The sequence below is a fragment of the Sylvia atricapilla genome, chromosome 8 (genome assembly GCF_009819655.1).
Source record: "Sylvia atricapilla isolate bSylAtr1 chromosome 8, bSylAtr1.pri, whole genome shotgun sequence".
In the NCBI taxonomy this organism is placed as follows: Eukaryota; Metazoa; Chordata; class Aves; order Passeriformes; family Sylviidae; genus Sylvia; species Sylvia atricapilla.
The window spans coordinates 7,369,386-7,396,319 of record NC_089147.1 but is presented as its reverse complement, the minus strand read 5'-3'; the positions used below and the strand labels follow the sequence as shown (position 1 = coordinate 7,396,319).

The 26,934-nt window shown below is 41.1% G+C and overlaps 1 protein-coding gene across 2 annotated transcripts in view; it reads right to left on the bottom strand.

Annotated features, from left to right (window-relative positions):
• Nucleotides 1–26,934, bottom strand: part of GFRA1 (GDNF family receptor alpha 1) — a 132,690-nt gene that overhangs the window by 30,315 nt on the left and 75,441 nt on the right. For both annotated transcript variants that reach the window (XM_066323525.1, XM_066323526.1), the window contains exons 4-5: nucleotides 19,464–19,803; nucleotides 2,971–3,080 (exon numbers count right to left, since the gene is read on the bottom strand). In XM_066323525.1, coding sequence (XP_066179622.1) covers nucleotides 2,971–3,080; nucleotides 19,464–19,803 — 450 coding nt within the window. The remainder of the gene's footprint in view (nucleotides 1–2,970; nucleotides 3,081–19,463; nucleotides 19,804–26,934) is intronic.

The following is a 26,934-nucleotide window of genomic DNA, read 5'->3' as shown; positions in this document are numbered from 1 at the left end:
TTAAAATGGGTTAAGATGGGTTAAAAGTGTAACAGATACCGAGGTACAATTAGGGTTGATGAATACAGGAAAGACAGGACAAGGGAAGTGTGTACACAGCACACAAACTGTGCATCCAGCAGAAACAGTGTGGCTGAAGGAGCAGCTAGTAGAAAATCAGTCTGTCATTTCAACCTGGGGGCAGATGTGAACCCAAGCGGATTATATGCTTCGTTTCCTGGGGTGGATTTTCTTTTTTCTCTGCCTTTCCCTTCCCCCCCACCTCCACTAGCTGGCATCTTGGAAATTCTGCTGATGGACACTAAGGGATCAGAGAAACCATGGCAGTAAAATAGGACACGCTCAGTTTTCTGAGCTCTGGGTATCAAACTGCTCTGGGATGGTCTCAAAAGTCAGCAGCCAGACCTCCACATTTCAGGCAAAATGCAGAGTTGGCCTGAACACAAGAAAGTGGTTGCTCAGATTAGGGTGAATTAATAAGGAGATGGATGGTGAGTCTAGGAGAAGGAGCTGAAGTTTCTTTGGCCCAAAGCAACTCCAACTTCTCCATACAAACTCTCATGGAATTCCTGGGAATGCCAGGAAACTTGGATGGATTTTGCTCGAGACAAGGGAAAATGTGTCAGGAAGTGAATGCTAAAGCAGATGTTGAAGTCAGCACTTAGAGCAAAACTTAATTCATGTGTGAGTGCAGAAGGTCCAGATGGCTTAGCCATGCTGTAACCAAAGTACTGACTCAAACATGGCTATCCACAGTCTTCCTTACTTTTTATATTTTCGTATTTATTATGTTAATTTAGAAAAAGTATTAATTTATCCCTATACTCCAACAAGGAGCCTAAAGGAATTGAGGTTTTCCAACTTCCTGTGAAGTGTACATATCTTTAAAATTATATACATAACACCCTGATGCAAACATTAAAGCAGCCCTACAGACTGTTCTCCATTTTATTGATAAAGCACCTCATACCAAAACTGTGACTAGCTTTATTTCCATTTAAAGTCATTGATTTTAGGTGGGATTCCACTAATTCCAGTGAAGACAATTCTTATTTACATCCTGTATTTGAGGACAGACTCATATCCACTGTACCTTCCATAGAGAAGTCTCAGTTTCCTGAACAAACTGTGGAGGTGCAATTTTTGCTACGTTTAGTGAAACGGCTCAACAAAATAATATTTTACTTTAATGGACAATATTTTATCTTAATTAAATGGAGATCCTGAAGCTCTGAACAAATGAATCTGCAGCAGCTTCTTATCCACAGTCTAACTCTTCTTCTTGTGTTTTATACCTTTTAAGCAGACATTTGAAAGATTATACTGCTGATTTCTGCCTTACTCCACTTTCATATCAGATTGCTATCAGAAGCAGGAATTTACTGCTTCAGCACAAGAAGTGTTTTGGTAATTTCTTGATTTAACAGAATTACTACTAAGAAGCAAAAAACTCTTGTAACACCAGTCGGTTCCTCTTTTGCACATCTCTAGGGGCCAGCAGGTAGGAAGAAAAATGTGTATTTTTCCCTTTGAAAACTACATCTCCTTTTGATTTGAACTCCTTAGGCACCCATTCCACATTTCTGATGTGTGACAGCATTTTGCTGCATGGTCATCCCCAGTAACACAGGAACACCTCACAAGAGGAACTGGGTCATCTTTGGGGTTAAACTGAAAAATGAAACCAACAAAACTGCCAGCAAAATTCTCTAGGCCCAGCAAGAACTTGGCAGCTCTTACCCAGGAGTATCTATTAGTAACAGTTACTCCTTGCCAGCAGCCAGACTTCTTAATCTCATTGACAAGATCAGATTTCAAGGCTATTCAATTCTCTGTTTCAGAGTCCAATGACAGTCTGTCATAACTGTTCAGATGTTATACCCTTTGCATACTGTCTTAATCTCTTCAGTGGTAGCAGAATATCCTTTGAAGCCATCACATCTCATTTTACCCATTGCCACATGGACTTACCTCACTTGTTAGCTGCTAGAGTCATAAGAATGGTAACAATAAGCCACTGAGTATAGCTTTCAGTCATTTTTCTGCAAACCCAACGTATTTTAGAAATATTTTCATTTCAATCTTATCTCCAGAGACATTTATTTAAAAGCAGGATCAGCTTCAGGGCCTCAGCTGCACCTTCATGCCCAACAGAAGGGGATATTACTGCACTGCAGCAGGTGCATGCTGTAAGCTTAAATACATCTTATCTGGTGGCCTTTCAAATTTGTTTGTTTCAGAGTTTTGACATTCACTTATTATTTATTGCCCAACTATGATATTTCTACAACACATTCAGCTTCTTGACATGATCTCTCTCTTGCAGGAATCAAATACTGAGTGTGGCATGTGGAATGTGGCTTCCATGAAGGCATCCTTGTGCCTGTTGACACTCAGGAGGGTGACAACAAACAAAAATAACTACACTGGGGAGGGAAGTGGATTTCAGATTTGGTCTTAGCTCATCTCACTGACAGGCATCTCTGAAAACACCTAAGAGAGGACTGGAGGATATCATGGAAAGAACAGCAGCTGGAATTGATAAAAGGCTGATTGATGTATTGTTTCATCCCTCAGGTTCAGGGCCCTCTCTCTGAAGGTGTTTACCCAAACTTGTGATGACAGCTGCAGCATCAAGCAAGCTGCACTTCCACTTGTTAACTCCTGCTCCTTGGTCCTGTCTACAGTCAACCCTCTCAATAAGCTTTATTTTTTAAGCTTGCCTTTATTCCAAATTCAAGCACCTTTCCCTCCTTATCTCCCACCCTTAATTCTCCTGCAACGTACAAAGCTTACCCCAAGAACCGCTGTGAGGCAAAACAAAGGCCATCACACGCAGGTGGAGAAACCAACCCAGTATTATATCATACACTATTCTCTTCCAGCTTTTATTTCACACAGGCCTTCAAAATGCAGTTTGGGGGTTTTTTACCCTCATGAGCAAGCCCCCACCCTTGCCTGCTCTCTTACCAATGAGGCCCGAGTAAGCGAGCAGGCAGTCAGCATAGTTCTCCTTCAGACAGCTACTAACCGAGCGTGACTCGGGCTGGCAGTTCGTGAAGAAATCTGCAAGGCGAGATCTGCAACGGGAAGAAAAATGCGTATCTTTAAAAATCAAGCCTGAAGGCATTCTTACCTCTTACACTCTCTATTTTTGGACAAGGCTTAATATTCTTTAACTTAAATGCATACTGGACGCGTTTCAGCCACTGAGAGTCTCTTTCTAAGACGTGTCTCTTTACAGAATCTATTTTTGAAGTCGAAACAAAAAAGTGTAAGAAAATAGTAAAAAAGGAACAGAACAACAGGGAAATGCCTGCCCTTTGCTAAAAGAAATGCTCTGCATTTTCATGCCAAGAAAAAAAGACAAAGACTGATTTTATCAGATGAGGAGTCATTTTGCCTGGATCTGAACTCTAACTGAAGTCTTTTATTCAGAACACACTGTTTTTTACTGATTACACAAAACTGTACATTTGTGCTCACAGAGCAAGCCAGACTCTTACTGCAAGACTTGAGGCAGGACCTGCTTTGGTGGTGTCCCAGGTCTCCAGAGGGTGAGCTCAGCCCTGCAGCAGCAGCTGGGGCAGCAGGCAGGACCAGCTGGCACAGCCTCCTTGCCCCCCAGAGCAACTGAGAATCTGTTTGTTCTTGTAAAACCTGCATTTATCCAAACTCTGGAGCACTGAGTCCAGGGCTGGGATGAAAGGAAAATGTGCTCTGCATCGAGTTCTGCTGCTGAGTGGCCAAGTTATCCTCCCCTACCTCAGCCAGCTCATGACCAAGGAGGGGAGAGCACTGATTTTATGCAGGAGGTGCTTTAAGACCAGCAGTGCAGCTGTATTGTGATCAATTACCATGCTGGAAATTAAAAGGACTAACAGGCAGGATGCCTTTTGATTACTTGTGATCTAAAGGCCACATAATGCCCCCATTCAGGTCTGTAAAACTTGCAAGGCACTGATGAGGTGAGTCAAGGTCACACATCCTACAGTCATCCCCCTGCCCATCTTAGCCTTATAATCTTGGAGTAGCGACTTTTGTTTATTTACAAAGTGGTTTTTTTAGACCTTCATCTATGAAAAAAAAAAAAATCACCTCCCTACTTCAATCTTCTCTGCTGTGAAATAGGTATAAAAATGTTCTTTTGCCTCTGACAACCCACAGTAATGTCTCAGGATCAGATGTTTAATCTTCGCAAAGCCCTCTCAAAATCAGAATAGTATAATCTATGAATTTTCATTACTGCTCCAGCACTATGCAGATTTGCAATATAAATGCTCTTTTTCAGTTTTGCAACAACCTCACAAAAGTTAGCAGAAACAAGTGATTTGCAAGTGATTTACTTTATTTGTTTACATGCTCCAGAGACTAATTATCTTTGTTTGCTTTATTGTTTTACCTTCCCCAGAATGGGACTGGATACACATCATTAACTGGCCTGAAAGTAACGACGGGCAAACATCAAAAGGTTCAGAGGCTTAGTTTGAGAAAGCATCCTATAAATAAACTCCATGCAACCTATACCTGAATTTATGAGAGCTGTTCTCATGGCCTTATTTTAGTTCCACCTCTCGCTAACTGCACTGACACCAGCAAGTCCATGGCTGCCTTCAAGCCACAGTCAACCCTAAGCTTTTCACTCCCTCTCTTGCCTTATTTAACCACTTAACCTTGAGATGGAAATCTGTACCCAGTTGCCTTTAATAGCTTTAAAAAGTCAACCTCTCTAGCAATCCTTTATACATACGTATATATGTACAAATATATTTCTAAATTTACATAAAATCCATATTTAGCTGCTGAATATATATGTACCTACCAGGAGACAGGCTAAGAAGAAATGGGTCTCAAGGAAAGAGATAAACAGCAGCACCATGAAGAACATCTGGGAAAGGAAACCCTCTGTCACTGCACTGATTCCTCTCCCAGTCAATAATTAAGGCAGAGGCTCGAATCCAGCTTTTGGATCAATTTGGAACAAAGAGAGTTGACAGTTTCCGAGGATTTTTCTAATTCTACTACTGCCTGGATGAAATCAGGTTTAGAACAGAATAGAGCCTGTTACATCTATCTAGTATGAAAGACCTCTGCCATGGTAGGAAGGACAAGCATTCTGCATATACAGTATTCTTGTATTTCTAGAACCAAGTAGCTCCTCAGATCTAAATTTTGTTACTTATGTCACCACAAATAAATCTTTTCATCAGTGAATTATACAATCAGCATCTTGATAATCCTGAAAACACTTATTGCAATCATTTCATCATTCCTAAATGTCCAGTACTCCCTTAGGTTATTAGGTGCATTGGTCCAGAGATTATTTAATGCATTCCTCTTCTCTAAATGTTTTTAAGAACTGATAACTATGGAATAAAACTATTCATTTACTACCCAGTCTGCTTAAAGAACTTATTTGCTGTAAACCCTAAAGGAGGCTAAAAATAGTTCTGCTCATCTCTTTTCCACACACCTTGATTTCCATGTGAATTTCTGAAGAATTTTTGTGGTCATAAAAAGTAATGACGTGACAATATTGCACACTTAAGTTTTCATAAGTCAAATATAGCTCAGATATCTCTGGTCTGAGCATTACTGGATATTATCACACAACCCTTCCCTAGCCAGTCATCCAAACTTCACACAATCCAAGCTCTCACCCTCTCCTGAGCTGTTAACTACACCTGATGCTTATGTGGATTCATTTGCACTGGAGATAAAGTTAAGAGGAGAAAATAAAAACAGAGACCTCCATCTGCTACAAAATACTCCAATATTTTCAGTGAAGGTCTGCTGATTAACACCCACTGAAGATCTACCCCCAAACATTTCCAGCAGACTGGCAGTGATGAAAGTGTGCTCATCAGTGAACACCAAAAACAGTGGTACTGCTGTTTATCTAGAGAGAGAGACAAATTAGCCTAATGAGAACCATTAATCCTAAAGTATTGCACATGAATATTAAGAACTGTTTTGGGTAAAAGAGACAATCCTTTAAGGGATGCAGAATCAGAGCAATCTGATAATAGCAGTCCAATCAAAATAAAAAAAAAATGCACTGTGTTAACTCAGTGCTCCTTCAGCAGGAGGCAACTTGTAGGGGGCAACTTGAGGGTTTCTGAGCAGTTTTGTTTCCAGAGAACAAACAGAATTTTATACCTTCCAGTGTGCACAGTCTTACATGTGCAGGGTACCCAGATGTATCTCACTGCTGGAAAGAGACAGTCAGGCAGTTTTATATTGTCCATACCATGCAGAAGGACCATTTAAAAGGAACTATTAGTTTCTTTTTCTGTCACAAAACCCTCATTGTGTACAGCCACATTTTTGATTTGTTCCCTTTTCCTTGCATAAATAAGGGATCGTACTCAGAAATCTTCCTCCCAGGAAGAGGAAAAAAGGGGAAAAAAATCATTTCTTTGTAGGGCAAAACCACAAATTAAATTAGTCCTATCTTAGCCCTGGAAAACCTGCATGTGTTCTGGAGAGCTTACTTTAAATATTTTGTATACCACTAGCTGGAAAAGTAAGAATAATCCCATCAGCAAATTCAAAGAAAATCTCCTCAAACAACAAACAGCCTTTCTGAAAAGAAGAGAAAAAAAATCCCAAACCTGCTATTCTCTAATGCTTTGTATCTGTACCAGTAAAATAATTTGTAACAGTTAAAAATACAAAGGAAGCAAAGTTAATTTGCTCTCCTTATGATAGTGGCTCTTCAAATACTCAGTTGGATAATTCAAAACTTTCACATTTTGCTTACAAATAAGCCTTTTTAATAGCAGCATTGTATTGAATCTGCATACAATTTTTGAAGCAATTTAATTTTGTATTAGCACAGCCCTTTGCACAGGCAACATTGATTAGATTTTCACTACTTTTTGTTCTCAAGGTTCTGTAAAAGTTCTTTGATGTCCTGAAGTTATCTTTGATATTTATCAGTTTTCCCTCTTTAAGGTTGGTCAATTCAGCTTTAGCATAGGTCCAATATTTAAAAAGTATGATAAAAATTGTGAAGTTGCAGACAATTTTTACAACTTTTAGTTTGGATTTGGTGCAAATCATGACTTATAAGAAAGCAACACATTGAGCCATATTCCTCCCCAAGAAGCACCCACATCACTGGGATGGCAGGCGTTGATTTCTCTTTTTGTTTTTTCTCTCTCTGGCTGTGTTGTTGGTTGACAAGGGCTGAGCCCCTAGGAAAGGAAACGTCTCTCAGCCTTGTCTTGGCACTGGTGATGTTCACACCAAGCAAGACACTGACCCCAGGTCTCCTGCTGGCCGTCCACACGAGGGCTGTGATGTCCAAGGGAGTGGTTACAACCACTCTCCCTGTTGGGAATGCAGGGAAGGACTGTGCCACACCTCAGGGATGTCAGGTGAGGTCTGGACACGCTCACTGCCACCCCTCCTTGCACTGCTGCTCGTGTTTAGGCACCTATTTATAGCAGTAACATAAAGAGTACGTAAATGCCAGAGCTGAGAGACTGAGGTGACTACACTAATTAGTCAGGGCTGCTCCAGCGTCTAGACACCATTTGGCAGTGCAGTCACGTCAGGGAAGTGCTGCATCAATATTCAAAACAGAGAAGAGGTATAAATCCGACACTGAAAAAAGCCAGGCTAAGTCAATGAATGTGTGTCACGGTGATAAATGGCACCGTTACAGGAAAAAAAAACAAGTCAAAATACTTGTTCTTCCTTCGTGGGGGTCAACTGCAGCGTCCTACTCTGGCTACAGACAGCTCCTGTACTGCCAGAGCGGTGCTGCTTCTGCTGGGACGCAGGAGTTGGTTGCAAGGGTTGGTATGTGGCCAAGCTAATGGCTTCACTGCTGGAGGAGCATTTCATTTTCTCTTTCCTTCATAAACAGTGAGAAAATGAGGCAAAGGCCACGTGAGCAACTCTATCAACCAGTAGGAAGAAAAAAGCCTCAGAAGAATTTCATAATGAGAGATGGCTCCCTGCACGTAGTAAAGTAGCTTTGATCCATCTTTTTTCCATTAAAGGACACTAGAGCTGTGTAATATTACTAAATCTGACAACTCCTTATCTATCTACACACACTGTTGAGCACCTATTGTGAGCAACTACAAATTTTGACATTTTTATTTAAGAGGTCACTTTTCTGCCTGGGACTGTGGGATGAGCCCAGCCTAGAAGGTTCTGTCCTGCCTGGAGTCCCCAGGAGCCCCAGAAAGCCTCCATCCCACACCACATCTTGACATCCAGCTCAGCATTTGCACCTTTTGGGGAGTGGGAAGGGTTAAAAAATAAAATTCCTGATGGCAAACCATTTGCCTCCCAAAACCTGAATATTGAAGGCAGTTTCTCTGCATGAGCTGATCCAAACCTTTTCCAACACTGGCAGAAACAACAGCAGGATTTTAGACCCCAAGTACCAGCTACTAACTGAAAGACGCTGGGTTTTGGTTTTATCTGGTTTTGCTGCTGTTTTGTTATCTTAGATGTCTGCTGCCTAAACCCAAGAAAATATTTGGTTCTGGATTCAGCCTGCCTCTCAGAACTGTGGTGTTGACTGGAAGCAAAATACGGACAATGCTCAGTTACACAGAGGCAGCCTATTTGGATTGTGGGATAACTAGACACAGGAACAAGCACCAGGGACCATACAAGATTCACTGAGATGCCTTCCAGCAGCAGGAGTGCTTGCTCAGAGCATCAGGAACAAAGCCCACCAGGGCTGGTCCCTCCAGAGGAGGACCCACACTGGACCCAGCTCACTGTCCCCACCACATTTGCCAGCATTTATGTTACTACTCAGGCTTTTTGTTTAGCAGGGGCCTCCTGAATATTTAATACCCCAGAAAATGGAGATCTAACTCTTTGAAATTCAGTCATGCAAAATGAAATGCATTTCCATCTATGCATATCTGTATCTTAAAATTAAAAGTATAAACATTGCATTCCCTCTATTCTTCTATTAACAAATTAATACCCTACAGCCATGCTCTTTTACTGCACTTTGTGGAAAATAAAATGAGTTCTATACCATTTTCTGTTAATATTATCCTCTCCCTTTGCTCATGTCATCTGCTGGAGACCAGTTAGATTTTCTTACACAGTATCTGCTACAGAAAATCAAAAGAACTTAACAAAACACTAATGCCATAGTTTATCCATGTTAATTAAATCCTCTAAGAAACTCAAGATCATGCATGAGAGTAATTTTAATTTAATATATTAAGTCTCCTTTGGGTTTAATGGAAACTACTAAGCTCAAATGTGATTCTAAACAAGTATGATTTATTTGAAATTGGGTTATATAAACATTTATATACTACTGACCTTTTCTGCAATAAAACCAATTTTGAAAAATACGGTGAAAATCCCGAGCACAAGGTAATGCAATAAAGAATTAGAACAGCAATTCTCAGATGCTGTGACACAAACCAGAATTTTCTCTTTTTGTTTGCAAAAAAAAAAAAAAGTTACCTCACATCATTTTTTAGAGGCCTGTTTGAGAGAACATCTGGAAAACATTCCACAGGAAATCAAACCTATATTAAATATGTTTTGCAGGGCTCTGTTTCCTTGCATCGACCTTAAGCATTCATAATGTGTTTCTGTCTTCTCAGCTGCAAAGAAAACACTTTTGTCAGAGCTCTCTACAAAATGACAGACTGAATTGTCAGCCTGTGATTTTATCAGGGGATGCTGCTAAGATTTCTATTTAGTCTACCTGTCTCTGTACCAAAGCTCTACAATAACAAGAAAAAAATCCACCAGCTGCTTTCCAGCTATCATGAATTTGTATACTTTTTTGTTTCCTTTATGCAGTTTAATTTGAAGCTTCTAATTAAATTGACCAGCTTTTTTAAAGATGCCCAAGCCTCAGTGTCTCCTGACAAGATGTCACTCAGGAAAGAACTACTGCACTATGGGGAGAGTTGTTCTCACTTCATCAGCTGGGCAAGCAGAATAGTCTTTGAATTACAGGTTGGTAACCTAAGAAAAACACTGTCACTCTCAAAAAAGCAAGCCAAGGAAAAGTAGTGCCACTGCAAATCCTTGAGCGTGCCACTGGACGCTTCAGTGTTTATTAATAACTATATTGTGAGTGCACACTGAAAGGATGTGCTTGCAAGTACCTGAGAAAGACATCCATGGCAATAATATCCCCTCTAACCACTTGAATAAACTATAATAGACTATTACTAGCTCAAGCATGAAACTGATGGGAGCTTGGAGATGGAAAATAATCTAAAAAGTCCAATACAAGTTCTCTCTTTACCAGAAAAGTTTCTGTTGGTAGATGTACTGGAAAGCCAAGTTTCCTGAGGTTATGCAGGGATGCTCTTTGTGTAATAAAATCTCTCAGTGGTACGTGTGGTGACATTCCTGAAGGAAACAACTCCATGTCCCCTTGTCAGAAGGGTGGCTCAAGGGAAGAAAGGGTATCCAGGGTGTCTTTGCACTCAACTGAGCAGGGTCTGTGGGCAGCCAGCACGGCTGAAACCCATCCTGGAGCTACTCTAAATCCTACTCTGACCTTGGAACTAGACAACAAATATAAAGCCAGAAATACAGAAGATAAAAGCAGAGTAGAGTTTCTTTTTACAGATTTTTTTCATGCACAAATCAGCCCCACCAAACAGCAAGTCAAGAAGTTCTGGCAGCAGCAAGCCAAGAGAGCACTGATCTTATTCAGCACGTTTTACTTGCTTTTAGGAGTGATATGAATATATAAAGATAGTACAGAAAGCACTGATTTGTAGTGTAAGATTTCAAAACAAAGCATTTTCACCAGTTAAGGATGATGTGCTGTCTTGAGCACCTTTTTTTTTACTTCAGTCTGAAAAGAACATGAACACATGAGGCCAAGAAAAAAATGTGAGGCTGAGAGTTGACGGCCTGTGGAAGACCCAGACATTTACAGAGGTTGTTCTGAAATGAACTGTCCACTCTGAAAAATACTTTGCAATGCTGCATGATGGCCAGTTACTGAGATGCACCTCCAGCATTCCGTAATGACTAATTGACAAGGGGAGCATCATAACTGAGAGGACAACTACTGTGATTTATGCTTCAATCGGAACAAGAGAAAGTGAACTAAACATTCAAACAATACAGCTTGAATTTAACAGAGTTCTTAGTTGTATGTGCTTTGCAATACAAAAGCTTCCTTTAATGGTTTATAGAATGTGCTTGGAAAAAAATAATGTAAGCACACACATTATAATTTGATGTAAGGTCATCTATTAATAATCTTAGAGAAGGGTAACAGTCAGCTCACACAGAAAATCTATCATCAACAGTAAACACACACCAGAAAACCCCTTGTTTTAAATCCAGCAGATCATTAAAGCAGGGGAAACAACCACCACCTCTGCTGAGAAGTCTTTGCAGGCACTGCTACATTTACATCTGCCTTCCAACTAACAGGAGTTACTCCAGTAACATGGCAGTGTTTATTAACATAATTGAAGCAATGTGATTTCTATTCCGTAAACATGAGAATGCTAAAATTTGAAAATATGCATGTGGCTGTCACTTGCTCTGTTGAGAAACAAAGTTTTATTTTTAGCTCCAGTGTTTACATTTTCTTGCAGCTATTTTAATAGATGAACTGCCAGCAGAAATATTCTCTCACTGGGTCCTGATGTAAAATGATATAAATAACCTTTACAAAGTCCAGCATAATGCAATGATAAAATCAGTTGACATTCTCCTAATTAGCACTGCCTGAAGATTTACCTAGACAGAACAGGAAAAGCCAAATTCACCCCTGGAATAAATCCACTAAAGTCACTGATGTCAGAGGAAGTACACTGGGAATGTACCTGATAGAGTAGGTCTGTTATTTACATTAAACACAGAGCAGCTTCTTGCCTGTAGCACATGCATGGCTTGAGGTGAACGAAAAAACCATTTTGATTTATTATAAAAGAAAATGCTATTGTGTGATACATACATCCTTTCTTTGCCCCAGAAACAGCAAGTTAGCCAAATGTGACTGGCTGTACATAACAGATCTTCTCTTCACTACATCAGGGGGTGGAAACTACTCATCAAACCAGCGGATGCTGAACTCCTTTCTACAGAAATCTCTCAACTATTCAAACCTCTCAACTATTCAAAAAATCAGCAGTAGCAGCACTCCTAGTAGAACCCCACCCAGCAAAGCAATTAAGTGCTTGTTTAACTGTAAGGACATGAGTAGCTTCAAATTTAGACCTCTGTTGAAGTTTAATGCCAAATTTAACTGTCCTGGATTTCAATATTTTTGACTAAACATGTGTGAAACTGCTTAATTAACATATGTAGTATAATCTCTCCCCCCCTCCCTGATAAATCAAGAAAACAAAATGGGTCACATTAGCCCTTGCTGTAACCCCCTTCCCTGGCTCATGTTCCTAATCTGTAGTCTTCTTATTTCTTAAATTATACAGGCAGCTTTTCTTTTCCATTTAAGTTAACAAAATAAGGCTTTTCAGAGAAAATGGACACTCAGGGGAGACCTTACAGCTCTCTACAACTACCTGAGAGGAGGTTGTGGCAAGGTCTTCTTTCAAGTAAGGGACAGGATGAGAGGAAATGGCCTCAAGTCGTGCCAGAGAAGGTTTAGATTGGATATTAGGAAAATTTTCTTCATGGAATGAGTTTTCAAGCATTGGAACAGCTGCCCAGGGAAGTGGTGGAGTCACCACCCCTGGAAGTAGTTATGAGACCTGTAGATGTGGCACTTGGGGACATGGTTTAGTGGAGGGCTTGGCAGTGTCAAGTTTAGAGCTGGACTTGATGTTATTAATGGTTTTCTCCAACCTACACAACTCTCTGAAGGACCACATGTAGATCCAAGTGCCCCAGGTTTTTTAGAGCTGGAATGTCGTGGTCACAAGTATCCCACTCAGCTCATTGAACCATTTTCCTGGAAAGAGACTGACATGGGAGCAGGGTATCTAAACACAGCCTATAAAACCTGAATCATTGGCATCCAAGCTTAGACTGTGATTGTTGTATGCTCACAGATGCACTCTTTATTCCCACTTTCACTTCTTCAGCCCTGTTAGACAGGAAATATGGAATATTCAGTGCCACAGGTTATTTTTAACCTGATCAGCAGAGGATCTGCAGGGATGCTGCCTGGAGAGTTTGAGCTTGCCTGACAGGGGACCTCAGCATGAAATCCTGTCTAGTTACTGCTGCTTGGAGCACAAACTCTCTTCACTGGTACAGCACAAACCCAAGGGGAAGTCGGGAGCAGGACTAGAGCTGAGCCATTTTTCTAATTCCTGTATTCTTGTGTCTCTCCTGCTTTCAGAGAAATGTGCATCACTCAGCAAGCCTTTTATCTTCAAGCCCCTTCTAAGCTGACCAGAGAGGGTGTAAATGAGGGGAGATCTGGGCACTGCAGAATGAGATCCATCCACACTTCAAGAGAGACACAGCAGTTTTGGGTTTTTTTTGCTGTATGTTTGGAATTTTTTTTTTTATTCCAAAGGGATTTATGGATATTGTATGAGGAGGAACTGCTTGATTCATTTTGAGTTTTATTCAGAAGGAAGAAATTTTAAATTACCTTTGTTTCTGAGGGGTGAGGAGAGCAATATTACGTCTATTTACTCTGCTAACAGAAGACATCAAAGTAATGAATCATGTAAAGGACTGAAAGGGAAGAATATAATATTGCAGCATTTTCTATCTTTACTTTGCCTTTCTTGAAAGGTTTTTGCTTATTTTGCAGAGACTGCATTAATACTTTTTTCCAGGCTAGCAGTTCCTCACACACACATATTCCACTACACCATCAAGTTTCCTCTGCAGAGTACACCAGCTTCTTTGCCACCTCCCCTCAGACCCCATCTTCTGAATTTTCTGAACTGTCACCATGTCTCACTATTAGTTCATTAAAATGAATGAATATCTGTTTTGCATTTTTTTTCACTTAAATAAATAAACCTTCAGCAATACAGACATACATGCATAGAGCTACATGTATGTATAAAAATCACTCTCCAAATTCAGGCTGTGTGAGGTGATGCTGTGGGCATGGGCCAAGAGGTAGACTTACACTGTTTTCTGCTCCATTCGGTATTCTGGAGACTCAGGAGCTCTCCTGAGTGCAGGTGCAGAGAGCTCAGGCTGCAAGCATCCCACACCTACTGAGTGAGGCAAGAGAGGTTTTGCACCCATTCCCTCACTCAGTCTCCAAACACACAAAGCAGGAACACCCTGCACTTCTCCAGAAATCAAGAGTGTCCTTTCCTTGATGCCCTTAGCAGCATTACAAAAACTATGCTGTTTGTCCTGGTTTTGCATAACCACAGCAAACTGATCACCTCAGAGTGCTCCAAGTGCCAAATTGATATAAACACCCCGGAGGGACTCAAACCCAGCTCTGTTATCTAGAACTGTGTAATGCTCCTGTGTCCTTCACAGAAATACCCACCAAAGTGCCCTTTTAACATGCAAAACTAGAGTCAGGCTGAGAGTGAGCTCTCAGGCTTTTATCTGACCAACTGAATTGTCACCAATATCAGCTACAAGGCTCAGAAAGGGAGGCAGCACCTCTGTTTTCCCTCTCATTTGCTGAATTACAGATGATCACTGGACCGTGGCAGGATATTGAGGGAGGAAAAGCACAACATGCAGAGAAGCAGGTGAGGAGGCACCCTAAGTGACTGTAATAGAATTCAAAGTGTCAGAGAGGCGGTGAAAGCCAGATAATTGCAGAAGATCTGGAAAGAGGAGATGAAAGGAGACTAAGCGAGGGGAAGAGGTAGGAGAGGGAAGAAAAAAAAAAAAAAAAAAAAAAAAAAAAAAAAGAAGGGAAAAAAGTGGAAAAAAAATAAGAAAGAAGTATGAGGAACAGAAAATGTGAAGAAAAGGGCAAATTTCTTTTTCCCCTCTTCCATCTCCTCCCGCACATCCCTGCAGGGTACTGCTCCCTGTTAAGTCTGTAACTGAGGATTGGCCCTCTCTAGAGACAGATGTTGGGCTCCCCCTGTCCTGGAGCAGGACAAAACCGGTTGCCTGCACATTTCTAACATCCCACCACACACTTCTCTCCAGCGCTGAAGCAGGAGGGTGCAGGGTTTGCATCAGCAGGGGCTTTTGCTGCAGGAACAGTCCACCAGACTCTCACAGAGAATTTAACAGAGTTTAGTTGTATGCGCTTTACAATAGAAAAGCTTCGTTTAATGGTTTATAGAACGTGCTTGAAAAAAATATAATGTAAGCACACACACTGTAATTTGATGAAAGGTCATCTATTAATAATCTATTAATCATCACACAGAGAAGCCACTTCTACCAACAGGTTCCAGGTGTAAAGCACCTGCAGATTTGGATAAGGCATTTTCACACGCCTTACAGGCAAGGAGAGCAGACACAGTGCCTCCCTTTCCAAGGAAAACTGTCATTAAAAGTGTTCCACAGAGTATCATGAAGGAAAATTATTTCCCTGGCAAGTTTCTGATGCTTTCAGGAAACGCAGCAAGTGGCTGAGCTTCTGTTCTAACATTTCCAGTGGTTGAATTCTCTGCACCGACAACAACGTTTGCGTATCTTCACAGAGTGTTCTGGTACCTGCAGAAGCAGACATCCTTCATACAGAGCTGAATGGGTGGTTGCAACTAAATTAAGATTGGATAGGACAGGTGACCAAAAACTGGTCAAGAGGTACGAACACACCAATGAAAGCACATTTATAAAGATTTGGCTCTCTGAACACAGTGCTGAAAACATTTTTCACTGTATTTTCAAGGAGATGACCCATGTACTGGAACTTAATTGGCTATCATTATTATCCTTCTGATATCCCAGAAGAGGAAGTTATTTAAATGTGTGAAGCCTATTTTTGTAATTTTTTTCAGTGTCAAACAGCTGCAGACAGCAACGTGTACCTTTTGCATGACTAAAGGCAAAAAATTAGGAAGATAACTGTCTTCTGAAATTAGTTAAGAACGACTTTCTGACTACTTGAGCTTCAAAAATGAGTGTCAATGATCTGACCAGTCATTTTTAGTATCATTATTGTGAAGGACAAGAAAGATGCTCCTACTAGTTTCTTTTATTAGGAAAAAAAATGCTGCCCTTCTTTTTTGATCTTTGCAGTGCATGAATGGATTGATAGCATCATTTCAATAAATAATGTGTCTGTATCATTATCATTCTGGTCAGTGTCTTCTGAACATATCCAGGAAAAGTATGCAAATTCAAGACACAGATTATTAAAAAGACCAAAGTAATGACTCACACTTTCATTACTCAAGCAAAATAGTATTTGCAGTACTGTCAAATGTGATAGTGACAAACATGAAGCACCCTGCCCTGCATTTGCAGCAGGATGATGTTCTTAAAACATGCCAGTCAACTTTCTGAAGATTAATTGTTAGCTGGAGCGATCAGATCACGAAGTTCTTCAGAGGTTTGTGCTATTCCAGGACATCACTGGTGAAAGTTTTGGATGGCACATCGATTTTTCTTAGCTTTGTTTATGCTCACAACAGGAAAGAACTCTAATGGCTTCTTCTTGTTGGTTTTTTGCTTTTCTTTTCACTGAGCGTTGACAGACATGCCTGAGAGACTCCAATTGTTTCAAAGCTGGATGTGGACTGGGATACAAGCAGAGGCAGCAGACAAATGATAATGCAAGTGGTTCCATTCAGCATTCTGATGAAGTTGAAAATTAGGACTGTTTACATAAGTCTGAATTTATTTGCATTTCTTGACATTTCAGGTCTCTTTATCCTTCAATTGAGAATTTCTTATGTAACAGATAGATTAATGAATTGAATTTAAAAAATAAATAAAGCATCCTGCCATGTCTGTCAGAGGTACCTGAAGTTTGGCCAGATTGCTTGGCTGCTCTTAACTCAGCTTCAAGAACAGATCTGGTGATATATACACCAGGATACAGCTTTTAAAGAGTGTTAAAAACTGAATGTTTAAAAACTTTACACAGGCCCAGCTGATATTTTATACAGAGTACAGGCAGAGTCAAATCTTGCATTTCTGAAAATATGTTCATAAAATGGTTTATGAATGCTGAGTAAGAGGCATTCATAAACCATTTCATGAACAATTTTCAGAAAACCTTTAGAACTTGTACCCCTTGTCTAAGGTAGCATTATGAAAAGGCTTTAATAGGTGTAATAGGCATGCAAATAACAGTTTCTAAATTACCTGGTTTCACAGTAGGCAGACCATATTTTCAAATTATTCTGCCATTTACTCTTCCTGATTTCAAAACGAAATAGAAGTTATCAGAGTTAGAATTACACACCTACTGACTACTGCTTTTAATTGTTCTAAACATTATCTGGAATTACTATAAGGACTGATATTTATCAGTGCCAGTAATTACAATAGCAAGGAGATCTCCCATTCCTTTCCTGCCCTGCCCAAGTCCCTGTTTTCCTGCAGGACCAAGGGAACAAATCTCACCAATTTCCTGTAAGTGCAGAAGTCACAGAGACAAAATGTCTTTCACTGTCTGATAAGGTTCGAAGAGCTTTGGTGCCAGCTCCTCCTCTCCATGGCAGCAGTGGGGAAGGCATTAAACCACCAGCAGTTTGGAGAGCACAGGAGGTTGTAACACCGACGTGAGGTGACTCTCAGCACCATACCAAGCTTGCTTTACCTCCATAGGACCCAAGTGCTGCCCACACTGAGTCTGCCCCAGACCCTACAGGCATTCGCCCACCCTTCCCTTGTACCACTGCTGTCCCTCATAGCCAGGAAGAGCCAAAACTTTTCAATTTCGATGTTCTAAAGCAAAAGAAGCCACTGTTCATTTACAAATAAATCCATTTTCATCTCAGTGCTGGCTGCAACTTCAGGCAGAGATTTTACGGACCTTTCCCCTTGCAACATCACAATGGAGAAAGGGCAACACCAGACTCATGAAGTTAAATTAAACAAAATGCCATTAAAAACTTAACTGCTAAGACAACATCAGATCAAAGCTGACCAAAGAAAACACAGTCATGAGAGAAGTAATGTCATTAATTTAACAAGTTAATTCCAGAATGCTACAACCCAAATCACAGGGAGAAGTCTCTCTATAAAATCCTCTCTCCAATTTCACCAGCACTGTAAGGCACTGACAGTTTGACAGAAAACACAGTAAAGGTACTGTAACTCCACTAATTAACAGGACCCGATAAGGGGAAGGCAACACAGGGGAGGCAATACATAAGAGCAAAAATACTAATAGAACAACATGGAAATAGAAAATGGATTGTTCCGAGGCTACACATATTCAGCTTTCATAAACTCCAACAGCATCAGAAATCAAGATGCTGGATGCAAGTCAGACCTCTCTGATTTCAATCTGCTCCTGTCGTGGCCAGCAGGAAATGTGTCTCCAGGTTCCCCCAAAGCCATGGAGGGCAGGGCACTGCTCACCTCCTCACCTCTCAACAACACTCAGGCACAGCTGAAGTGCTACCGCAAAATGCTTAAAACCAGCAGTGGAAAGCTCATAAACAATCTTCAAAGTAAATATTTTACCAGGCATAAGTAAGTACTTATTAAGATTTAGATCGTATCTTCAGTGTCCTTGACATTTTACAATAGTGTTTATCTCCCTTGTTTGCTAATTCACAGAATTGGATAATCTACAAGAAATTTACACATTAGAAACGAGCAGGATTCTCAGGCACGACTTCATAAATATGACATTAGCACAACAATGCTCTAATATAAACACACACAATGCTAAGTAGGAGCAAAGCATTTGCTGAGGGCAGAGGAGAGACCCTGTTTGCCACGGAATAAGCTCTGTGTGACAACCTGCAGGGACCCCAGGAGGGGAGAGGACCCGGTCTGTCCCATGGAGCAGAGCTCTGCTCTGAACACCCAGGGAAACAGGCTGGGAATGGGGTCAGTGAATCAATGACCCCCAGTTGCATCAGCCCAGCATTCTTCTCAGAGGAGAGGAGATGAAACAATTTCAAGGCTAAACCAGCTCTATGAAGATAGTGGGATTCTGTCTACAGTGTGGACTCCTTTTTTTTCCAGTGAATTAAAAACACGTGAGTAATCTGTGCATTGTGACTATTAATGAAGTCCAACATGAAGCTTGTGTTCCCAATTACAGTACTCACAATTAGTACAATGAAAATAAATCCCATTATAATGAAAAATTCTATTTTTACCTGGTCACTGATGGGATATAAAAACCATACTGAGACATCATTTCATGGAGACCACAATGTTTCCAGCAAAAATCTGCCAAAATTAAACTGGGGGGTTAAAGACTCCTCCATAATGTTAGGGTATACCTGTGAACACTTTTGGAGAAGGCACACACTCTAAGCAAATGAGGGCTTTTGTTACTCTGTTAAGGATGTCAGAGGCATTTTCCATTTTCCCTGACTCATCCTTTTCCTCAGCCAGCATTCTGACCCTTAGACCTGGCAAATCCATCAGCACCAAAAAAGTTCTCTCCGGCACCTCATTAATCACTCCCCTGCCGTGTGCTATCTTACCTGCAGATGTAATTCTTCTTGCAGGACTCTTGCAAATTCAGGCAGTTTGGTTTCTCCCTGTCCTCATATGAGCACACAGGAACAATAGTCTGCCGCCTCCTCTCTGTACAGGCTACGTCTCGACAGGAGCAGAAGAGCATCCCGTAGCTGTGCTTTGGGGGGACCTTGTCAAAAAATAGCCGGAGGGCCTTATGACATTTCCGCTTGTTACAGATCTCATTAGACGTGCTGCTGGTGCAGGGGGTTATGTAAGCAGATCTGAACCTCTTGCAGGTATCATTTAGGTTACAAGCTTTGGCTGCATCCAAGCAATTGTTCCCCTTTGAAAGTACTGGCTCCACTAGGAAAAAACAACACAACAGCAGTGAGAAACGGCGTCACATTTACACTTCGTGCTTTGCGGTTATTTGCACTGTTAACGAGATTCCTGAGTACAGATATTGGTTACATACAAAGATTTCAGTGCCAGACCCCGGGACCAGCACTCGCCTTTCTGGGGGTAATGGTTTAACAAGTGAACAAGAGCACGGGCATGCGGCGAAGGCAGAGTGCTGGCCAACAAATGACACTCTGGGCAGGCTGTACTTCATCTTCTTCACAGCACACACACGGGGTGAGTACGGCTTGGGCTCACTAAACAGCTCTTAAAACCCCCGGTAAATTGGAAAGCATACATCTGGCATAAGGACACAGCGAGAAAACATGGGCTTCTAACTGCAGCTTTGCAAAGCTCTGACATTTCCCACTTTTTTCTTTTTTTTTTTTTTTTTTTCCCCTTGAACAAGTTAAATGACATGCCGTGTCTCCCCCAGGTGACAACATTCAAAAGCGATCTGTGTACTGTGCAGAAAGTAAAATAGACATGCCCATTATTACATTTTTTTGAGGTCTGAGGACAGCCCACCCAGATAGAAGAAAATCAGATGTAGCCCCATGACTGGGAGCTCTCTAAGGTCACCCACAAGTTTTATGCTTAGGTAAAACACTGTTATAAGATCTATAGATGCCACCCAAAACCCCTGAAAATTTATGAACTCTACAAGCTTTGAAGAAGCTAACATAAAATTAAAAAGTGACTGTGAAAGAAACATTTTAAAACAAGGATGTCCCTTCCTCACACACACACACTCTCTCTCTCTCCAAGAAATGATGGGAAAAATTAAACTCAGATATAAGTTAAGGCCATAATTACACATTTAATTTCTCAATACATTATCCAGATATTAAAACCCAATAGATGCTTTGCTTGAAAACTAAGGCAACTGGCATTAGATTGCAAAATTCAATTAAGAATAATTGTAATGCTGCTTTGGATATTAGGAATGCCAACATCATAGATCCAAGAAAATACATTAATTTCCCACTGCTACAGGATTTGCAAGCTGAACAAAACATTTTGCAAATATCTAAAATCTGCTGCAACCTCTTGGGGGGACTGGCCAAAGATAAAACATTTTAAACGATCCAAAGCTTTAAGTTACTCCTACAAAAAGCTTTTTTTTTTTCCCCCTAGATCTTTCACCTGTAACCAGAAATTCAGTCCAAGGTCCTTCTACAACTCCCTGCCATTGATCCCCATTCTCCTATCACACTGCCTGCCATTCCCAGATCAGGACAGCAACCTTTTCTCTTTCTCCACAGCAGGAAAACACAAAGCAGCCTGGCTGAGATGCTGCACTGAGGTGCTGCATTTGTTGGAACACACTGTGCCCGAGATGGGCCTTGGCTGCTCACACACACTTCCCATTATTCAAACAAATCACCTGCAACTGTCCCATGCATCTTACCTATCCCAAAATAACACAAAGCTAAGGAGCATTTGATTTGTGTTTCACTCTAGCAGTGTGCTGTAACTATGCTCAGTGCATTTGTACATTTAATCTTTGTGATTGAACAATCACACTCCAAGTCCTTCCCAATCTCAGCTGCTTGCACAATAAAATGGCAACTTTTTGCATCTTGTCTTCAAAAATTACAAAATTGTAAACATGCAACATTTGACTCTAAATTAAGAGCCCACCATTTCTGATAATAGCAGCCTGCAACAGATTAAGCAACACCAGATGCAGAAGAGATGCCCAGAATACAACCCTCTCATAAAATTGTAACGTTTTTATATAAAATGTTATACTACATTAGCATACAACTATAATATTAACTATGAACTCTCAAAGTTTTTTTTATACAGTATATAGAATTATATGTTTAGTACAAATATAATTACTATGTAATCTGCAGGGCATATAATTATGCAATATATGAATAGTATATGCTAATTACTATGTGATTGCAGAGTAATTACATGGTTATTTGTGCCTGGGAGTCAAATGCTGAATTCCACTCTTTAAAACAAAATTCTGTGGAACAGCTCCAAATGGGGTGTTGCAATATGAACAGACTTCAGCTTACTGTATTGATACATGCTGCACAGAATTAAAAAGCACTGTGAATACACGCACCTCAAAAATCAAAAGGGACAGGTTAATCCATCTTTTTTAAAAAGCAGAACATACGCCAAGTCACTGACAGTGCAAACAGCAGTGAAAGTTATCTTGGGTGGAAGCTGAATTAGGTGCAAAGTGTTCACAAACGATAGTTATGCATATTCATACCTGTCATTCAATTTATATCTGCCCAACACTCACATTCCTCTACATGTCAATTCTGAATAGACTGTTTTTGGGAGGTTTTGTTTTTTAAATTAGCCCTGGCTGTAACGTGCCCCTTACCCTTTCTGTTTTGATACATATGTCTCTAGCTATTGTTTCTGGCATACTTGTCCTAACATTATACAAATTACTTTTACCTTTTAAAACAAAGAGTAAATGTAGAAGAGGTGCATCAATCGCATCTGAATTAAACCAGACTGTCTAAATCAACTCTTCTCATTAATACCAACTTCTCTTAAGCTTTTGAAACTTATTTTAATGCAAAATTGAATATCTGCAACGTATTTAATACTTTATTTTTATTGCCAGAGTGCGGAACTATTCCTAAGTCCTGTGGTAACTATAAACAGTTAACAGTACTGGGAGTGTTCCTGAGGATTACTTATGCAGCAGTAATTTATAAGGTCAAAATTTCACCCAGCTTCTGTTCCGCAAAGCTTAAATTATTAAGACAGGCAGGAGTTTGGCTCTTACCAGGTACTGACGACTTTAAAAGCAAATGGATCATATCCAGAGCTACTTTTCGTGCCAGAATCCTTTAGGAAAGGTTTGTGTAAGGAGATAATTTTTCACTTTTCCCCTCTCTTGGGGCATTAGGAGACGGACTGGGGGCAGTCAGAGCAGGAGCCTGGGACAAGTAAAGGTTTCTTTGCACCACCATTTCCCAACCCAGAGCTTCTTCTCTCCCAAATCCGCTTTGCCTGGGCCCATCCTGGAAATCTCTGCCAAACCACACAGCCCACCGCTCTTGCCAAATCAGCACAGATCCCGTGGGAAGTCACTTCCAGGCAGGTGATAAGTGGTGGCTGTGAGCGAGGCGCTGGGTCCTGTCTGCAGCACGGGGCCCAGGAGAGCTGAGCTGGATCCACCAGGATGCTGCTCCCTCCCAGCAGGAGCTGGGGGTGCTGATGGGGTGCAGGCAGAGGCATGGCAGAGCCCAGGCAGAGCTGTGCCTTGGTGGGAAAGCAGCAGCGTTGGGATGCCTAAACCCACCCTGCCACCAGGCAGCTGCTGCACACCACACACAGAAACTGGGGCAGGACCACTAGGGACTGACACTGACTCGCCTTTACCTGCACCCCCAGCTCTTCCGCTGCACGTGTAACAGGTGTCACACGTTTTCTGACCAATTTTATGGGTGAAAATGCAGTCCTTGTACTACAGCACAACCACTTTGTTGGCTGTTACCTCCTGCATCCCTACACCTGGCCCAACACTGCTACAGCTGCAGCAGTTCTGGGCTCAATCTCCCACAGACCACAGAAAGAAGCCAAAAGCTCCTGTCTTTTATCCAGAGGTGCTCCTAAAGTCTTAATAGGGCTTCCTCTACCCTGTTTGATCTTCCTCACGCTTCACCCTCTTTCACAGACTTTCCACCCTCATCTTTCATTTTCCTTGCACCTCCATTTATATTTCATTTCTGTACCTGCTGTGTCTCCTCAGCGCCTGTTAACCCACCCCATGGCACTCAAAAAAGGATTCTCAATGGGTACTGGGAGCTTCCTATTTGTGAATCAATATCCACTTTATTCTCTAGCTCTGGTCAGTCTCTGTTCCAGGTCTGCCTTCCCAAGGCAACACTCCCACTAGACAGAAGGAGCACAAGGAATATTAGTTGTTCTCTAAGATTCTTATTAAGCAGCAAAATGGACATTTAGTTTTCAATTTTCTTACAGCATATAAAAAGCAATTTACTGAGGTTGTCATTAAAATTACCATTACTATTTGCAAGTAATTAGCATTAGTAGGTTTTCTAGTGGATATAGTGAAGGGAATGCTGTAAAGAGAGCAATAAATGTTAATGTGATGGAAGGCAAAATTACAAAGTGATAGAGGTGACCACATGGGTATGGGCCCATTCAAACACAGGTGCAGAATATGGCATATAGGAACAAAAACTGACCAAAATTAAGAAGACAGCCATGATCCCACTTAAACAAAAGTGCTGCTGTGGGCTTTACCAAAGTACTTTTGCTTCATAAGAAGAGCAGATTATAAAATAGGGAAAGCACAGAAAATATTGTCATCTGCATTTTAATGGATTAAAATAAACTACCGTTTTCCTGGACAAATTATTTCTAACCCCAAATGGCAGAGAAAAAAAAATGAGTCATCCCCAAAAAAATCCTGAGACTGATCATATCATTCTAAAGTTCTACTTCTCTTCTGCTCAGCATTTACAGAACAGCTGGCCTATTTCAAATCTCTTCCATAATCTTAATAAGCAGGTGACTTATTTTTTAAATTAAAGCTAATATATTACCGGCTATGACCAGGGCTTTCAGAATACTACCACATACAACAAGATGCATGTTGAAATTACAGTTGATGGCACCAAGTGACAAAGATGAGACTGATGCCTGTGAAAGGTACAACCCAAGCCACAGCAACAAAAATATGTAAATGAACAAAACTGCCTAAAATGAGACTTCAGCTTCCTAAGACCAACATTTTACATTCCTGGTTAGTCATTAGGTCTTTGATCACACAAACTGCCTGGATCTCTAGAATTCTTTTCTGAATATCCCTAGTAAATTCTAAAATTTACTTGAGGAGTAAATACTGTCCCCTGTCCAAGCCATTTAGAGACTGGGAACAATCACATTGCTTAGCATGAACCAACAAGCAAGATTTGGAAGGGTTCATCCACCATGTTGTGTTTGGAAGTGTTCAGCTACTGTGCTATGCACAACTGCTGAGTCTGAAGCCTTTCCCAACACACCCTGGCCTTTCTGATTTCATGAGACTCTGCTGGTGAATCATCAGCCAGACTTTGGTTCAATGCCTTCTGTGACATGAGAGACTCAGAAACACTGCTCTCATTTCCCAGAAGGGCTCTCAAACTCTTGCTGCTGAGTGTTCTCAACAAGGAAATGGTGCATATTGCAAAACAAAGAAGGAGCAAGATGCTTCAGCCCAAGAATGAGAGCTCTCACTGGGAGGCAGATTGCAGGGTCCTGGCCTGCACCCAGGAAAGGGAGTTACTTCTCTTCCAAGAGCAATGACTGGAAACCTCCCCTGAAGAAGACTCTGTAAGCCTGCAGGGGCATGATCCCTACTTCTAATCCCTTCCAAAAATACATAACCCTTTCTATACCACATCTCCTTCCCCTCCTTCCAGACCAAGGCACTGCCAAACCCACAGGGTACCTTCCCAGGCTTTCTGAAATCCTGCAGAGAAGAGCAGAGAGGAAAAACACGCCACCTCCTCGAGGACTGTTCTGATCACTGCCTTGGTGACTGAAGCGCCACAACCCCTGGTGCTGGGTGCCCATTAAATTACTGGCTGTCTGCTCCCAGGAGCACACACTGACTGCTGTGTGGGCAGATCCAGATCCCTGCCTGAGGCTGGCACTCTGGCTCCTCACGTCCGAAGTCTTCCAACAGAGCTCAGTTTCTGTATTTTCAGATACCTTTCACTAGACCAGGTTGCTCAAACTTCATCCAACCTGGCCTAAAACATTTCCAGAGATGGGGGATCCACAATCTGTTCCAGTGCCTCACCACCATTACAGTAAAGAGCTTCTTATTCCTTTTTTTTTTTTCCTTGTTGCTAAAACTATTTTCTCTATGTACTTTTTAAAGATTCTGAGCATCTTACTAAGGATTTATCATCTCAAAGCAGAGGCTTCTGACTTCCCAGTGGATAGATTTATCCCTTGTTGTGTTCCTGGCAGTTTAATTCTACTAATGGGGCCACATTCTCTAAACACTGCATTTTTTATTGCCCAAGTTGGATCTGGGCTCTAATACTTGACAGGGCTCTTGTCTATATTTACACTTAGATCCTGCTTTAGTTGACCATTACCGGGTGCATTTCACAGACACTGAAAATAAAAGTTACAGTGAAATTGAAATTCCTATGCTGCATATGCATTGATTAGAAAGGGGGAAAATTATATCTTACCATTTCCTTTAATACTTTAATTCTTTACTGGGGAGGAATGGGGAAATCTGAGCAGAGAACACCAAGGTGGCTGCACCCTGTGGGTTGGCTGAGGGACATCTACTCAACTTACAGGATGTGTAAGAGGGAAGTCTAATAAACCTACAGTGATCTGGTTTAAATTTTAGTTCCATGAGGGCAGAGAGAGAGAGGAAATCCTGTTCCCCAGTGTTACCAACACTGTGGCATACGCTGCTGAAATTCTGTCTTCACTCACCAATATCCTGATCCATCACCTTTCATTTGGGTTCCAAATCTAACGACAGGTTATGCCAGGGTCCCTAATTTTCCACATGGCACTGAGGACAACAGTTGTACATTATATTCATGCCAGCACAGTTTAATCTATTTTGTCCACTGGAGCTATCCTGAATTTTTAATAATTTAAGTTATGAATTTGGCTCTTTAAGCTACTGTTACTTCTGTCCAAACTATCTCACTAAGGAGGCAGAAAGGCATTAATAAAGGCAGAGACTTGCTAAACAAAGAAACTACGGTTGTTGCGAACTGATCCACTCACTGTTTCTCACATTACTGCACCAATGATTTCAGTTCTACCCTAAAGAGTTTTAGGGTGTAAAGATCATTTTAACCTATCTACACTACACTGACACCAGGGATGGATTGTGCAGGACTGGGGCCATGTACAGCATACATTTTTTTTTGTGAAGGATTCAGTCATTCCACACACAATTCATGCTCTGTACTGAGTGAGAGGCTGGGTTTGTGATGTGGAAGGCTATCACCACAGTTTCAGCTGAGTTCTTTTAATTAATTTCCCTTTAAAAATAGAGTGCAAACGTGTTACTGCATATGATCTAGTCTTATACAGTTCAGTGTTTTATGATTAGCTAAA